At 40.9% G+C, this 18145-nt stretch overlaps 1 protein-coding gene across 5 annotated transcripts in view; it reads left to right on the top strand.

The window, feature by feature from the left end:
* Positions 1–18145, top strand: part of AOPEP (aminopeptidase O (putative)) — a 427259-nt gene that overhangs the window by 88528 nt on the left and 320586 nt on the right. For all 5 annotated transcript variants that reach the window (XM_060200473.1, XM_060200471.1, XM_007539869.3 and 2 more), the window contains one exon: positions 2227–2472. In XM_060200473.1, coding sequence (XP_060056456.1) covers positions 2227–2472 — 246 coding nt within the window. The remainder of the gene's footprint in view (positions 1–2226; positions 2473–18145) is intronic.

The following is an 18145-nucleotide window of genomic DNA, read 5'->3' on the forward strand; positions in this document are numbered from 1 at the left end:
TAGAGGATAAGGCTTCTTCCAAAGCAGTATAGCTCTCCTAAAGCTTTGCTTTAGAAGGGTGAAAAGCACTCCAGAAATGTGAAGAGGAATTATTGTTGCATTCTGTCTGCTTTGGGAACATGCTAGTATTTTTATGGTTCGTCAGTAGATGCTGTGCAACTCAGGCATCCAAGTCCGACACCCTCGAGGAAACACTCACGAAAGACATGTCTCTGATATCTGATTACTGTAAAAAATGGCGACTAATCCCTAGCACTGCAAAAACGGTATCATCTGTTTTCCATCTACACCATGCCTCGGCCTCGCGTGAGCTTAATGTGCAGCTTGGCGATACGAGAATCCGGCATGAAGCCCAGCCAGTCTATCTTGGCGTTACTCTCGATCGCACTCTGTCATTTCACGAACATCTCATAAAAACTGCAGCAAAGGTGGGCGCGAGGAATAACATCATTGCAAGACTGGCCAGCTCCTCATGGGGTGCGAGCGCTTCCACACTACGATCATCCTCTCTGGCATTATGCTATTCCACTGCAGAATACTGTGCCCCAGTATGGTTCCGTAGCCCCCATGTCCACTTGGTCGATTCCAAATTATATTCCTCCATGAGGATAATTTCTGGAACCATCCGTTCCACCCCGGTTCCATGGCTGCCAGTTCTTAGCAACATCGCCCCGCCAGATATTCGTCGGGATGCGGCATCATCTAAGTTCATTTCCCACGTCTACGCTCGACCGGACCTGCCAATATACGCAGATATCTTCGCCCACCCTGTCCAACGCTTGACGTCTCGTCACCCAATCTGGTCCCCTACGCCTACACTGAACTTCTCTGTTCCAGACTCTTGGAAACAGAGTCGGCAGTCAGCTGAGGTAAAGAACAAACACCTCATCACAGACCCCTGCAAGCGTCAACCCGGCTTTGACCTAGCACGTTATGATCGGGCCCTCCTCAATCGCTATCGAACAGGCCATGGCCGGTGCGCCGCTATGTTCCATCGCTGGGGGGCCAGAGACGACCCGAACTGCCCCTGCGGCTACAGACAGACTATGACCCACATAGTCAACGACTGCCACCTCTCCAGATTCACAGGAGGTTTCGAAACTTTACATCAGGCTCAACCTGACGCTGTTGACTGGCTACAGAAGAAGGGCAAACGCTAGAAGGAGAAAGAAGTAGATGCTGTAAATCTAATAAGCACCCTATTCAGAACTCTAAATTATAAATTAAAATTGGAGGAGCTTCCCATTGTGCTTAAATAAAGGACATATTAACAGAAGGAAAAATTACCTAAGAGCCATCTTTGATGTAGATTTCTCTGAGTAGATAAGTTCTCTTAAGGCCTGTGAGTCAGGATCTAGGAATTCTTTTTTCAGCTCCACCTTTGACAGGATGACTGGCAGTGCTCAGATGGTTCAGGCTGGCCTCTGATTTGGTTCCTTATAAGACCTGACACATGTGGATCAGGAGAAATGTTTCACTGTATTCCTTAATAGCACAAATTTTGATGGCCTCTGTAAAAACAGCTAGATTACTTTTCTGCAAGATAGGTTGTATCCTTTTGAAGAGTTACAACTTGTACAGCCACTTGGTACATTTTTCTGTTTGAACCCACATTTCTTATTCTAGGAAATTCCAGAATGGAATATTGAATTTGGTTGTGCCATTCCTCTATTTTTGTGTTATGAATCATCATAGAATTTGGAAAAAGTTTTTTCCCATGGTGTTATTTGGAAGCATATTTCTAAGGACAGAAGAGTGTGTGTGTGTGTGTGTGTGTGTGTGTGTGTGTGTGTGTGTGTGTGTGTGTGTGTGTGTGTGTGTGTGTGCGCGCGCGCGCGCGCGCGCGCACATGCACGCGTGCGCTTTGCTTTGTTATCTTGCATCTTTGGGATTTTTCCTCCTTGTTTATTTTATGGCAAAGTTTTGCTAATTTAACTCAGCTTAATTTGAAGTTATACCATTGATTAACACATCAGTAGTTGTTTTTTTTTTTTAACCTGTAATTTTTTTTTTATTGCCGCACAGAAATAGTCAAGATGGGACTTCAAATGAACTGTCATTGCTTGTGAAAGTTCTTCACCTCCATGTTAAGAAGAATAAATATAACTTACTATAATGCTAACAGTTCCAAGTTCTGACCTGAGGGAATCAAAGGCAGCATATTTTGATACAGATGATCTTATTCTGTATAGATCCTTCTTGACATTTATTTTATGTTGTTCCCAGGCATGTTGGCATTTGTGGTCACATGGAATACCCCTGCCGCTTCCAGAATGCCTCTGCAACCACCCAAAAGGTCATTCCTTATCGGGTCTTTGTCCCCGAGTGCCTCCAGCGTGCCTGTCAAGAGACCCTTCTGCAGCTGATCTCTCCCTGCCTCTCAGCAGCACACTCTGTCCTGGGAACACATCCGTTCTCCAGACTGGATGTACTCATCGTCCCTGCCAACTTTCCAAGTCTAGGGATGGCCAGGTATGTTGCTTTGTTCTGCTACTTAGAGAACATGCTTCAGAAATCTTTTGACTATTTCTTGCTTTCCCTGAGCTCTGTCACAGTTGACATTTGCTAAGGATGGAAGGGCCATCCCTTAGGTTCATGCCTGAGCATCTCGTTGCTGTCTTGAAGGCCAGTTTGTGCACGTAGTCCACCATGCAGAAGCCTGTGGGTGTTATGGACTCAATTCAGCTGCCTTGAAAATAAAAAGCACACATTGTTGCTGGGATTGTGAACACATTGTGCCCCTGGAGTGATGGATGTTGAAAAAAGCTTGATCACTGACTGGTTAGCTTAGGTGGTGAGAGTGTCATGCTAATCAAGGTCACAGCTCTGGGCAGAGTGACACAACTTGGTCCCAGAGCCATAGGCTGCTTGCCTAATCCTGACCAGCTGTCTTATTCATTCTTGTCATTGGTCACAAGGGCAATGACTTGAGAACCCCTCTGTCAGAGAGACTATGGTTGGATCAGTGTAAATCCATCATCACTGCTACAAAAACAGCTCAAAGTGGATGGCTTGGTGGGGTGTGGGGAGGAGAGGGACTCATTTGTCTTGCTCCTATGCTTTAATATAAGAAATGCATTATTTCTTACTGCTGTCTCAGTTTGCTTCCTGTAGGCAAGCAAGCCCCACAAGTTAAACCTTTCTCTATGCATTATTCACTCAGTAGTAGATAGCTACATATCACTCAGCATTTTATTTGGTTCTATACTCAGAATTTTACTTGACTCTATTTCTATCTGAAAATCTTAATCATTAACAGTGAGTATGCTTGACTAAGGATGGGAAAAATAAGCACATAAAAACATGTGACTTTTAAGTTTTTTCCCTATTAGTCAAGGAAATTCCTGCCACCAACGAAATTTCCATGCTTTTGAACAGCTGTCATTTGTAGTATTTTCTCTGAAAATTGCACACATTCTTAGGAAAATCCATGTGTAGAAAAGAACTAACCAGAATATTTGCTTTTGATCTTTACCACACGCATATACTTTTAAAACACTGGCTAGTCTTAATCCTTGAGGAGGTCTGAGAAAGTCATTTAGACTGATTTTTATCCTCTATTTATGAAGATAATGGGAATGGAGAAACCAGGATAATTATATATACTTGGTTACGTGCATCATATAATTGTCTTGGAAGTATATATATACATATATATGTCTTAACAAAGGGGCTTTTTTTGTCCCTTTGAAGAGTCTTCTGGACTTAATTTAGCCAGAATTATTGATGAAAGAGGTTGTTCATTTATGTGTTCCTCATCTGTATACAGTTTTGAGGGGTCCTATTTGTTTGGAATGTTCTAGCACTTTATGAGAGTCGCCATTTTTCAGGGCATGCTGGCTGACAGTTCCAAGTCTCTGGCCTGAGGGAACCTAAGGTAGCATATTTTTATACAGAGGACCTTATTTTCTATAGTTCCTTCCTGACATCAGTATGCCAAAACCAGTAGGTGTTGACCTGCAGGCCCTTGTATGAAATGCCTCTTTTTGAGTTTACATGCCTAAGCAGGTAGGCTATGTGTGTGCTATGTTTTGAGATATGGAAAGTGATTTAAGCATGCTTAACTCTGTATTTTTAAAGTAATAAGCCTGACTACCCTAAAGCCAAATGGTACCAGGCACAAATGTCAAAAAATGTGATGGTGCTAATAACTTAGCAGGAACAAGATTGCTTTTATGCTTAAAAACAGGAGAACCATGCATTAAAAAGTTTGTGGTTGGCTGTCAAATATCATTTTTCGGCTTTTTTTTTTTTTCTTTTTAGATTGTGGCAATAGTCTGCCCTGGTCTAGATGTTTTCCTAGGCTTAGTTACCATTCCCTGTATTGGAGCTGTAGATGGAGGGATTGTGGTATCTTCCACTGCCAGTTGGGGGGTGAGGGGGAGGAGCACCGTGCTTTTCTAACTCTGACCTAAATTGATTCCACTTGCTTGGCCTGCCTCTCTCAAAATCCCAACACCTTGAGCCACATGTGGCTGAGTGGGGTTTATGACTCAGCTGGCTCCCAGTCCTCGGCTGCTTTATTTACAGTCTAAGTTTTTCTTGGGGCTCTGGAAAGCAAAACTGGAATAAAACTGGCAGTCTTGTAGGTCAACTCTGTACCTTAAACAGGAATAGAGAAGTCACATGGCTAGCAGGAGTCATCCCCAAAGACCTCCACACTTGCCACTGTCTTGTTAGTTGTAATGCATGAGAGTTCAAAGGATATCTTGATAAGTTAAATGGTTCTTTCCCAAGTCCATATTTTATAAACATGCATGAAAGATCATAGATGCTATACCTTTGGATTGCCTAGTGACTAGATCTTAATCATGATGAATGCCATCTTATACCATCATACCATTTTGATTTTTTTTGTTGTTGTTATTGTTTGTTTTTGGTATTACACATTTCCACATGAACTCAGATGAATACATTTGTGGAAGCTTATGGATTTTTTTTTAATTGGATGAAATCCATTAAGATTTTCATGTATTTTAAATGTTACATATGGTGGTTTGTACAGTTAGTAAAACTCTCCTCTCTCGGCCTGTTTTTTGAGTCTGATTCTGATAGTTCAGTGACGTGAATAAAGCACATTTGCTCAATTCAAATGTATGCTACTAGAAAGTCAATTTCTAGGAAGGTCAATAATGCAAAAAAGAACATTTTAGAATTTGGAATCATTTTCAAACAGCAATAATGTGAACATTTTTTAGTACTACATATCATGACTCTTGTCACCTTTTGATATAATAGGTGCAATTACTTATTGAACCTCACCATATCCTTTTCTAAGTCTGTTCAAGGAAAGAGAAGCTTTTACCCTATTCTAATTATGAGAAAGGCCCCTAGTTTGTATTGATGATAACAGTGACAATTCCATTCCTATATTTTTCTCACTTAGCGAGTGTGAACTTGCTATTTTTGTTCCTTTCATGCTGAAAAGTGTCTCTGTGTTTCTTGGATTGAATAGTATGGTGTTCATAAAATAATATGGATGCATTTTAAATGAATTTCCAGTATATAGAAACCTTCTCTTCATGTTGGTATAACTAATAGTCTGCCATTTTCATGTGTCCTCATACTTTCTCAGGTGTTATCTGCTGGAGACTGGCTAGTAAGCCTAATTTCCTAGGTATTGAGAAATATATGAAAGGAGCTCATCATCATTCATGCACTCTGTTATAATAATAATGCTGTTTAATGGAATAATATCCTGGGACTAGATTTATGACAGTTACTTAAAAATTAACACCTCTACATGTAGTCTTACCTCTACATGTTTATAATAAATGCTTTGCTTCACTATTTGTCTTTCAGCTGTTCACAATTACATGTCACAGGGCATAATTAGGTTGGCACAACTGCCTTGCTGACATTCAAATACATTCTCCCCCCACCCATTTGTTTTTTTATTGCCATTAGGGTTATCACTGGGGCTCAATGCCTGCACAATGAACCCACCACTCCTGGTGGCCATAGTCTCCCACCCCACCCCTCTTTTCTTTCTTTCTTTTTACCTTTTGATAGAGACAGGGAGAAATTGAGAAGGAAGGAGGAGATAGAGGGGGAGACACACACACAGACCTGCAGCCCTGTTTCACTGCAAGTGAAAGGAGTTTGAACATAAGTCTTTGCATGTTTTAATGTGTGTATTTTACCAGGTGCGCCAACACCCAGCCCCTTTCTTCCTTCATTTGAATTTCAATAATCTCCTTTAACTCATTTAAGAATGGCATTCTCTATAGGGCACTGAATTAAAAAAAAAAGTCTTGGGAGTCGGGCAGTAGCACAGCGGGTTAAGCGCAGGTGGCACAAGGACCAGCATAAGGATCCCTGTTTGAGCCCCCGGGTCCCCACCTGCAGGGGAGTCGATTCACAGGTAGTGAAGCAGGTCTGCGGGTGTCAATCTTTCTCTCCCCCTCTGTCTTCCCCTCCTCTCTCCATTTCTCTCTGTCCTACCCAACAACAACGACATCAATAACAACAATGATAATAACCACAACAATAATAAAAATCAAAGGCAACAAAGGGGGAAAAAAAACCACGAAATCACTAAAAAAAAAAAAAAAAAGTTTAGAAAATATAAAAAAATAAAAAGTCTTCTGGGTCTGGTGGTGGCACACCCAGCAAAGTACACACATTCCCGAATACAAAGACCTAGGCTCAAGCTCCTAGTCTCACCTGTAGTAACAGAGGAAGCTTCATGAGAAGTGGAGCAGGGCTGCAGATGTCTCTTTCTCTCTTGCTCCCTACCCCTCTCTATTTTTCTCTATTTCTATTTAAAAAATAAAAATAAAGGCATCCAGGATGAATGGGTTCCTCACGAAGGTCGTGAATCCTAGTGATAACCATGGCAGCAATAAAAATAATTAATTAGGTAGTGGGTATTATGTGGAATTATACCCTGTGAGCTTACAGTCTTGCAAATCACTATATTAATCACAAATTTTTTTAATGGCTTGAAAACCATTCATTAATTCTATAGCTCTGATTTTAGTTCTACCATCCAGTGTAATTTCTTTCATATCTGGTCCCACTGGAAATGCCAGTTCTAGATCAGATTATCTTGTTTATCTGTTCATAGTTTATTTATCCTTGCTAATTTCTATTAAAGCATCTTGTATGCCAAGTAGAATTTAAGATGCTAGGGATACAAGATGGACAAGTTTTCTGTTGTGGTAGAACTGAAATTTTAGTCAGGGGAAAAAAGTAGAATACCACATAAAGACAAATGATTAATATTATATTTGGTTTTATAAAGAAAATAAAACAAAATAAATGATAGAGTGACTGGAGATCAGGAAGGCTACTAGGGTGAGGAGGAAATGCTTGTGATAGTCTGGTGAAAAAGCCACCCAGGTGGAAGAAGTTCATGTCCCAAGCCTCCAAGGTGGGAGTCATTGTAAGGAGCAGAGAGCAGAAAGAAGGCCTGTGTGATTGGGGTCTGTGAACTTTTGAAATAGCTTTCTTGAACCAGGGAGATAATGCAGTGGCATAAAACTTGCATGATTAGGGGGTCGGGCGGTGGCGCAGTGGGTTAAGCGCACGGGGCGCAAAGCGCCAGGACCGGCATGAGGATTCCGGTTCGAGCCCCCGGCTCCCCACCTGCAGGGGAGTCGCTTCACAGGCGGTGAAGCAGGTCTGCAGGTGTCTATCTTTCTCTCCCCTCTCTGTCTTCCCCCTCCTCTCTCTATTTCTCTCTGTCCTATCCAACACCTATGACAACAATAAAACAACAAGGGCAACAAAAGGGAATAAATAAATAAAAATAAAATGAGTTTTAAAAAATATTAAAAAAAAAAAAAAACTTGCATGATAGGTCCTAGGTCTGATCCCTGGTACCACCAGGAACCAGGAATGAATGGTGCTTTGGTCAAAATAAAATGGCTTTCTGTCTTTCTTTTTTCTTCTCTTTCTTCCTTTTCTTTTCTCTTCTTTCTTTCTTTCTTTTTTTTTTTTTAATAGAGCACTACTCAGCTCTCGCTTATGGTGGTCGTGTGGGAGATTAAACCTGGATTTTGGGGTCTCAGGCATGAGAGTCTTTTTGCATAACCATTATGCATAACCATTATGCTATCTACCCCCTTCCTTAAAAGTTGAGGAGCATCCTGTAAAAATGACAGAATTAATCCCTAAGAAATGGCATCTGTTGATCTGTGGAGAGCAGTCTGGAGAACTCTCAGAAGATTAGAAGTGGACTTTCACTATGCTCCTGCAGTTCCTTTCCTGGGGATATATCCCAAACAACCAATCACACTCAGCCAAAAACATCTGTGTATACCTATATTCATAGCAGCACAATTTGCAATAGCCAAAACCTGGAAGCAACCCAGGTGTCTAACAGCAGATGAGTGGCTGAGAAAGTTGTGGTATATATACACAATGGAATACTACTCAGCTACTAAAAATGGTGATTTAACTTTCTTCACCCCATCTTGGATGAAGCTTGAAGGAATCATGTTAAGTGTGGTAAGTCAGAAACAGAAGGATGAATATGGGATAATCTCACTTACAGACAGAAGTTGATAAATACTACCATGACACCAAGCTGCCTTCCCTGACAGACAGTGTGTCCTGGGACCCCACTTTCCCAAAGCCCAGCCCAACTAGGGAAAGATAGAAATAGGCTGGGGTTAAAATAACAAGGACAACAAAATGGACAAATGAATGAATGAATTAATTAATTAATTAAAAAAGAAAGAATTAGGCTGGGGTTATGGATCAACCTGTCAACACCCATGTCCTACAGAGAAGCAATTACAGAAGCCAGATTTCTGACCTGTGCTCCTTAGAGATCTTTGGTCCATATTTCCAGGGGGATAAAGAATAGGGAACCTTCCCATGGAGGGCATGGGATATTAACGCTGGTGATGGGAATTGTATGAATTCTACCCCTGTTGTCCCACAATCTTGTTGATCATTATTAAATCACCAATAATAAATTTTAAAAAGAAGTTGAAAAATAAGAAAACACAAAGCAGAACTTGGACTGGGTTTGGTGTATTGTACCAAAGTAAAGGACTCTGGGGTGGGAGGAAGGGACACAGAAAATAATCATCAATTACTTAAATATCTTCAGTAAACTTCATAGTAGAGAAAAACTGTAAAGTTCCCTATTATGCACAGTTTGTTCTTAAGAGATTTGATTGTGCAATAAAAGGCTTCTGAATGCTTATACTAGTTCCTGACTATTGCATGCACAATTTTCATAAGTACCTCAATTTGTGAATAAACTATATGCACATACATGCCCAAGAATGAACGTAACCAAGCCTTCCCTCCACCCCCTCCTCCTGGGGTTAGACAGGGTGTTGTCCTGTTTATTCTTATCTCCCAGCCAATGTGTAATAGAATCAGCAAAACATAACATGCTGGGACAAAGGGCCTCTTGTTTTTAGCCTTCTAATTGTGCTCCATTCTGCTGGGGAAGGAAGCAGTCATAAATTTCTGTCATTATCTTAAGTACCATGGTTTCACAGCTTTGGGAATTTTTCTTTCCTTGTTCTTTGTTAGCTTCTACTTGAATTTTTTTTTAATCACCAAACCAAAACCCCCATACTTTCAAACAATCCTTCTTTAAGTTTCAGGGAGTGTGGCCACATGATTTTAAGGCAAGATATAACCATAGTGATTCTTTCCTTGGGGGGTCTGAGTTTGAGCCATCAGTTAGTGCACCTTTCAAAAGGTTCATTAGGCCATCCACGCGACTGCTCATTCTCTCCTATGCTGAAGATTTGGGAGTCTGTGTCTAGGTTTTGTTTTTCTGTTGCTTCTTCTTCTGTTTAGCCTTTTATTTAATATTTGCTTTAAGTTTTAGTTCTGTGGAATCAAAAGAAATACCTACTAGGTGCTGGAGGCCTCTTCTGACCCTCCACAAGATGTAATGGTGACTTTGTAGGTGTCCCAATTTCTTCCTGCACAGGTTATTTTTAAGGGGCATTTATTTCCTTTGTTTTCTATGATACTTCTTCTCTGTCTTTTCAACCAGATGGATATGAATGATAGAAAGCAGCCTGTGCCATATTTTCTTTTATCAAGTAAAATTTCAAGTCATGGTACTTTCAAAATTTCAAGCAATAGTACTTCTACCATTGCTATAGCACACAGAATCCTACTTGAGTGATGAGGTTCTTAAGAGACGTATGTTTTCCTCAGACTAACCCCTTATTTGATTTCTTTGTGTTGACTTCTCTGCTTTGTTTTCTAGTTTTCTTCTTGAGAAAATGATTTGACTTTGTTTCCCCTTCTAATATATTCTTTCATTTTTTTCTTTCTTGAAATAATAACTACTGCATGCAACGTGATGTTCTTCTGGGATTCTGAAAGCTGTGGTTGTGATTATTGACACACCTCTTGGTGTGTACTGAGTAAAGTCAGTTGAGAGGAGTGTGTCTGCTCCATTCTTCACAGTATAGATGCCGTAAGAGGTAGAATGTCATCCCCAAGTCACTTATAGCTGGGAATTCAGAGAGAAAAGGAAAAGGCCTTACTTTGGATGACTCTCAGAGAGTTTAGCATTCAGAATTATGTAAGACTTAAGAGATATAAAGACACATTATTTGCTTTAGGGTTCCCCCCCCCCCCATGAAAATCATGGTGTTGATTTAAAGATGACTTTGGTGGCTTACCTGCTAGGGTGTATATATTACCAAGTGCTAGGACCCAGGTTCAAGCCCCTGGCCCCTGTCTACAGGGGTGAGGACTTGTCACAAGCAATGGCGCAGTGCTCTAGGTGTATCTCATCCTCTCCATTTCTACCTCATCTTTATATCTACTTCTCACACTTTGTCAGGCAGAAAGTAATAATAAATAAATAAAATAAATATTACTGTGGAACTGGTTTGAAACAGCCATAGAACCTGGGTAACAGATGTTCTGAATCACATGACTATGCCGGGGCTGGCTTACTCTCTTCTATTGGAACAACAAGCAGAATAAACTCAGAGCTATTGGCTTAGCCGGAGTTGTCTTCTTACCATCAAACAGCTGTGAGGCTTGTCAGGTCCAGAGGTAGCATTTTATCATCATTAACCACGATTCCTCACCCTCTGAAAGATTATGCTTAAGTGTTTTGTTTTCTTTGAACTGTTCTCCAATGCACGTAGACTGACAGTCCTACCTTCAGAGAACAGTGCTGGGGTCATTCTTCAAGACAACTTGTCAGGTCTTTGAAAGACTTTCCTGAAGCAATCATCCCTCTACCTACCATTTGTAATATCACTCTCACTCTCTCTCCCCCCACCTCTTAACGTCATCAGAGGCCCCTTAATCTCTTCCAGCCTTTGAGCCTGAGATGACCAGTCAGCATTACTTTTCCATTTTTCTGTTGCAAAGAAATCTTTTTCCCTCTCTAAGTTATTTATTCTACAGAAGCCTCATTACTGAATATAACATACACTCCCTAAATAGGGGGAAGAAAATCCAATGGACAAAGTTGCCTGAGATAGAATACTATTAGTCTTGCAGATTAGTTATTTGTCACTCCTTAGGCCACTACACAGAGTGAGCAAATGTTACTGGCTTCTGCACTGTTCTGTATTTATGTGGGCCTGGAAAATGTAGATATTTCTTTTTAAACTAGCCTCCTTTGGGGGGGGCTGGAAGGTACCAATGCTAGAAACAGCCCTTAAGCAAAACACAAATGTATGAACAGCTCAGCTCAGAGGGAACATTGCTTCTGTTGTGTTACAGCCAGCATGCAGCTGGAACTGACTGACATCTGAGCCACTGATGCCTGTTTGCATTAAGTGGGTAAGAAATTGCTTCATCACTTTGCCACTAAAATGAAATGGAAAGAGTATTACAGCTACCTTTTCATAGAAAAAAAAAAGTCAAAGAAGCGAGGACATGCTCCCTTTAAAAAATTATTGCTTTGTAAGATTTTCAGGTACAAGGAAAATGCTCACTTCGAGTGGCCCAGAGTGGAGCTTGGAGTAGAATGTGTTATATTTCATGGTTAACTAGCCATGCTATTTATAGAGATGACTTCTCAAAAAGTCTAGACATTGTTCCGGGAAGACAGAATGCCAAAATTTACCATTCGCCTTCCCAGTTTATTTGCTAAAAATACCCACCCCCTTCTCACCATAAAGTAAAAAATTTTAAATCCAGTTTTAGGAGAGTATGAATCTTGGGCTTTCTGGACAATAGTTGGATTTGACAGGGAGGAGGAGCATGTGCTCTTGTGAGGATGGTGATCCACCACCAGGCCGAGATCATACTCTGAGAATGAGCCAGTGATAGTTTCTAGCTTTTACTATTTGTGTTCAATCTCTGAACATCCTATTGAAAATTGACAGTTGGACAGGGATCCATGAACTAAAGGAGGAATTCATTCAATAGACATATATCAATGGATATTGATAGATATTGAATTGAATATCAATGGATATTCAGTAGACACATCAGTGAGTGCTGGTGGTTCTATAGCTACAAGGAAAAATGAGACCTTTTAGTTTAAACTGGGGTTTTTCTGTAAGCTCCAAGTAAGACTCCAAGGAAATAAGTTCCAAGGAAGACTGGCTTTATGGAATGTCAGTATAGGAAAAGGAACTGTGGGTTAATTAATTTAATGGAAATGAATGGATTGGGACTGGGTGGTGGCCACCTGGTTGAGCTCATATGTTGCAATGGGCAAGGACCCAGAGGAAAGCTTCACAAGTGGTGAAGTAGTGCTTCAGGTGTCTCTCAGGCTCTCTCCCTCTCTCTTTCCCTTCCTCTTGATTTCTAGCTGTTTCTATAAATAAATAGTAAAAAAAAAAAATTTAAAAACGGAAATGAGTGGATTAAACACAGTTAAAAGGGAGTCTTTACTGGAAGGCTTTGAAGAAAGCTTTTGATAGCCTTACTATCCTGATTTAATATTGTGGTTTAAATATACTTCTTGATGACAAGAGCAGAACATGTGGTTCCCCCCTACCACCCCCCAAATATTGTGCCCAGAGATGGTCCTTTACATTTCATGGAAACATAATGGCCTTAAGTGACCACTTTCTCAAAATACGCTTTGAGTAACTATTCCATTCAGAACTACCTAGGAATCCATGGCATAGCTGACTGTGGAGTCTGCTTCCATTCTGTCAGCTACTATTGCCAGTCTGTCAGGCACTGTGTGAACTTCCATTCACACATCCTAGGTAGTACTCTTTGCTTTTTTATTACTCAGAAGGAAGGTGTGTTCCAGTGATAGGCTGGGATTATGGACAATTCATTGGGTATCTCTAAGAGACTTACTTTTCTTCCTAGGAAAAATAAGGGATAGACTTAGAATGTCTAGCTTAGTATTCTAGCATTCTAAGATTCCTTGATTTAATTAACTTTTAGTTTTTATTTTGAACAAAGGTAGGGTGATTCAATTTCACTCAGCAATTTTAACATACACATCCATTTTCTTTTTGATGTAAGAGCAAGTTAGCTCATAAGCCCATGATTTTCTTGCACTCTTCGGGCCCCTGGGCAGCAGTGGGCATTTAAATTTTAGGTCCACAAGCAGAAGGTTCAGAAGCAGCCTCTCTTGCCCTGAGTTAATTGCAAAATAAACAGATCTCAAGGGCAAGGTCCCCTTCCTTTCATAATATAATAACCGCCTCTGCTCTGTGTGCCATCAATGTAAAACAGTATTTGCAAAGCCTGCATTAGGAGCTTGCTCCATGGATGCAGGCCTTTTTCCTTCAGCCCAGCAATTTACTGCTCAGCCCATCCCCCGCCCCCACCTCCACCTGCCCCCTAGAGCCAACAACTAACATATTCCCTCCATTCCTTGCTTTTAGCCTCCAGATATCACCATTTGCAAGCTATGTGCATGCACATGTACATATGTTTGAACAGTTGTCAGGTTTGTCTGCCCTTCAAAATGCTTTGGTTTAAAACAACAATAGAGAGCCAAGAGCCGAGGATGGATAAAGACATTTTTAGTTGTATCTGCAGGTGGTGGTGTGTTGACCTTGACAGTCAGTTTTAAACGACCTGTCAAGCACCTTTGTGTGCTTCTGGGCACGCCCACCTGGAAGATATTATATCCTCCAAGCTTTATGTGCCCCAGCAGGCAGGCACCAGGTCCCTGGATTTTGTTTTCAACGATGGAGGGTTAATGCATGCATGGCAGGACTTTACTGAGAAGGACCCAGCTACAAATGCTGTTTTTACTTAATGCTGATTTCTTTTCTCTCTTGGCCTTAGCCTCCCCACCCTTAGACCCTCCCCTCAGACTCCTTCACTCCCCGTCAGCCCTCCGATCTCTCACCCCTCTCTTTGGCTTCAGACCATTTCTTTCTGGCTTTGATACCTCCTTGCAGAGCTGCAAGTAATCATGAGATTATGGGCCACAGAGCTCAGCAGGGCACATTGCCTGCTTGGGGGGGGGGGGGGGTTCAGGCCTCAGTCCTCAGCTCACCACAGGAAATCGAACCCAGAAAGCCTACCAACTTCCAGGACACTTTACTCTGGCCCCTGTGCCTGTTCTGCTTACCAGCTCCATTGGGGACTGGAGGTGGGGCCACCTTCTCAATGTAAGCTCTATCTGCAGAGATCCATTTAGGAATGATTTTGAACGTTCCTATGTGCTTCAAGATCACCTTTTTCTTTCTTTTTAAAATTTCTTTATTGAGGAATTAATGTTTTACATTGACAGTAAATATAATAGTTTGTACATGCATAACATTTCCTATTTTTCCATATAACAGTACAACCCCTACTAGGTCCTCTGTCATTCCTTTTGGACCTGTATTCTCCCCCACCCACCCACCCACCCCAGAGCCTTTTGCTTTAGTGCCATACACCAATTCTAGTTCAGGTTCTACTTGTGTTTTCTCTTCCAAGAGCACCTTTTTCGCAGGTTTGAATGTTACCATTTTCGCCTCTAAGTCTCTCTCCCCTGCCTTCCAAATCCTTCATGTTGGTTCTTGGAAGTTGGGGGAAGAGGTGTGAATGGACAGATCGGTTCCCACATTGTGCCTACCAAATGCTTGAATCGTTTCAAGTTGTCTAAGTCTAAAAATGATTACTCTTTCTAGGGAAGTCCTCTTCCTGGGCTTCCATGTTGAAAACCCCAAGTTGTTAAAAGAAAGCTATACTATATTTCTACAGAAAAAGATGAGAGAAAGGGTATTTGTTCTCAGAACCAAGTATACATCTTACCATTCTGTAAGAGTTCCTCCAAAACCTAAAAGAAATAAGCCCAGAACTGCAGCAATATATTTCGCCGTTCATTCAGCTCATTGATGTGGCTAAAGGAGGTGGCCTCTCCTGGTCCTTTAGATCCCTCACTGACGTCTGATGCAAGGTCTGAGAGGAAGAATTGTGCTTGTCACCCCATCATCCTGAGACCTCAGGAACCTTCCCAGGTTGTGTCAGTGCAATGGCAGTCACAGAGTCTCCTTCCAAACACCTTACTCTTTATAGCCCATTTCCCTAAAGGAACTCTGCGTTGGAGTCTTGCTACTTACCCTTGGGCACTGTCCTTTTGTGATGAAGAGAGTGACTTAACTGCATTGTGATGAAGAGAGTGACTTAACTGCATTTCCACTGCCCAGAAGGAAATTCCTCAGAAGTTATGGTTAAAAGAAGCAAGAAAAGAGGCAAAATAATAATAATATTAACAAGAGAATGTTTCAGAGAATATAAGAAAAATGGAAATATCAATGAGAAATGGCATTTACTTGTGGGGCCCTGCCCTTCCAAGTCTGTGAATGAGTTTCTGTCTATTATAACCTAGGTTCCTGACTAATTTATAAGAGTTTTTGCTATTTCTATTTTCCTTTATGAGTAAAAGTGGCATTATCTCTTATGGTCTGAAAAAAAAAAGACTCAGTGACTTGGGCAATTCAGGACCCTTTCACTACTAGTATTCAGATACTATAATGACAATGCCATCTGACCTTAACTCTACAACTTGAGGAGAGAGAGAGATATATGATTTGATTTGCACAAACTCTTAGCTCATCCATCACTCAACAACCATATGCTCCCTGTAACGTCCTTGAAGACTTACCCTGACTCCCCCCAGCTCAAGACTTGGGACACACACCCCCCCGACTAATTCAAAGAGGTCTCTCTACTCAGCTCTTTCCATTACCCACCAGACAGGACAAACTCTGCTTTCTGCTCAACCAACTAATTTATCTTGTGGGGTAAAGAGTCCCAACAGGTGCTGACATCCGGGATGAAGGCCTGGGTTTTGGTGACTCTTGGCCTCTGAGATTAGGGCAAGTGGATCCTTAATGATGGATTGTTTGCTTGAGCATCAGTGGTAGAAGCTTATAGACTCATGTTTTGAGCTACATAAGAGCAAGTCTTGGGCAACTCTGTACACTTAATAATCTCACATTCCATTGCTGTCTCTTTGGTTAGTTTTTTAAACCATTGTACTGTCATCTACATGCTTCTTCAGATCCCATGGGGATGCCTTATGAGATCATGGAAAAAGAACCCTGGCTTTGGAATAAGAAAGACCAGATGCCAATCTAGCTATCCAGTTGAAACTCAGCATAGTTACATGTCTGTCAGTCCCTTATGACTACTGATCTCTGGGACTCTTGTGTGCATGAAATATGAACATATGTAAGTCAAATGGCACATATGAGGCCCTTCATAAATTCATATTGGTCCCTTGCATCAGAAAACTTGGAAAAATTTGGTATCTTTATGTGTTGGAAATACCTAATTGCTTATTCATGCAAATCACAAAGTTTACCAAACTGAAATATCCAGAATTCTCTCAATTAATAGCTCCATGGAGAAAATAAAAATAGATATTAATAGTTACCAGGGGTAGAATGAAAGCAAGAACATTTTGTTACAAAAAAAATATTAAGTCCAGTGAAAGACTTGTATACTGAAAATTATGAGTCACTACTCAAGGAAATAGAAAAAGACACAAAGAAGTGAAAAGATATTATGGAATATATGGGTTAGAAGAATTAACATCATCAAAATGAATATAGTACCCAGAGCCATATACAAATTTAATGATATCTTCATCAAGATCCCAATCACATTTTTAGGAGAATAGAACAAATGCTACAAATGTTTATCTGGAATCAGAAAAGACCTAGAATTGCCAAAACAATCTTGAGAAGAAAGAACAGAACTGGAGGCATCACACTCCCAGATCTCTAATTGTAATATAGGGCCATTGTCATCAAAACTGCTTGGTACTGGAACATGAATAGACACACTGTGACCAGTGGAATAGAACTGAGAGCCCAGAAGTGAGCCCCCACACCTATGGACATCTAATCTTTGACAAAGGGGCTCAGACTATTAAATGGGGAAAGCAGAGTCTCTTCAACAAATGGTGTTGGAAACAATGGGCTGAAACATGCAGAAGAATGAAACTGAACCACTATATTTCACCAAATACAAAAGTAAATTTTAAGTGGATCAAGGACATGGATGTTAGACCAGAAACTATCAGATACTTAGAGGAAAATATTGGCAGGACTCTTTTCCGCATAAATTTTTTTTAATTATTTATTTTCCCTTTTGTTGCCCTTGTTGTCTTTTTATTGTTGTTGTAGTTATTATTATTGTTATTGATGTCATCATTGTTGGATAGGACAGAGAGAAATGGAGAGAGGAGGTGAAGACAGACAGGGGAAGAGAAAGATAGACACCTACAGAACTGCTTCACCACTTGTGAAGGGACTCCCCTGTAGGTGGGGATCCGGGGCTCGAACCAGGATCCTTATGCAGGTCCTTGGTGCTAAACCCACTGCACTACAGCCCGACTCCCCCGCATAAATTTTAAAGACATCTTCAATGAAACAAATCCAATTACAAAGAAGACTAAGCCAAGTAAAAACCTATGGGACTACCTCAAATTAAGAAGCTTTCTGCACAGCAAAAAAAAACACTATCCAAACCAAGAGACCCCTCACAGAATGGGAGAAGATCTTTACATGCCATACATCAGATAAAAGGCTAATAACCAACATATATAAAGAACTTGTCAAACTCAACAACAAGAAAACAAATGACCCCATCCAAAAATGGGGAGAGGACATGGACAGAATATTCACCACAGAAGAGATCCAAAAGGCTGAGAAACACATGAAAAAATGCTCTAAGTCTTTGATTGTCAGAGAAATGCAAATAAAGAACAATGAGGGGGCCAGGTGGTGGCACACCTGGTTGAGTGCACGTTACAGTGTGCAAGGACCTG

Source organism: Erinaceus europaeus, chromosome 10, assembly GCF_950295315.1.
Source record: "Erinaceus europaeus chromosome 10, mEriEur2.1, whole genome shotgun sequence".
Taxonomy (NCBI): domain Eukaryota; kingdom Metazoa; phylum Chordata; class Mammalia; order Eulipotyphla; family Erinaceidae; genus Erinaceus; species Erinaceus europaeus.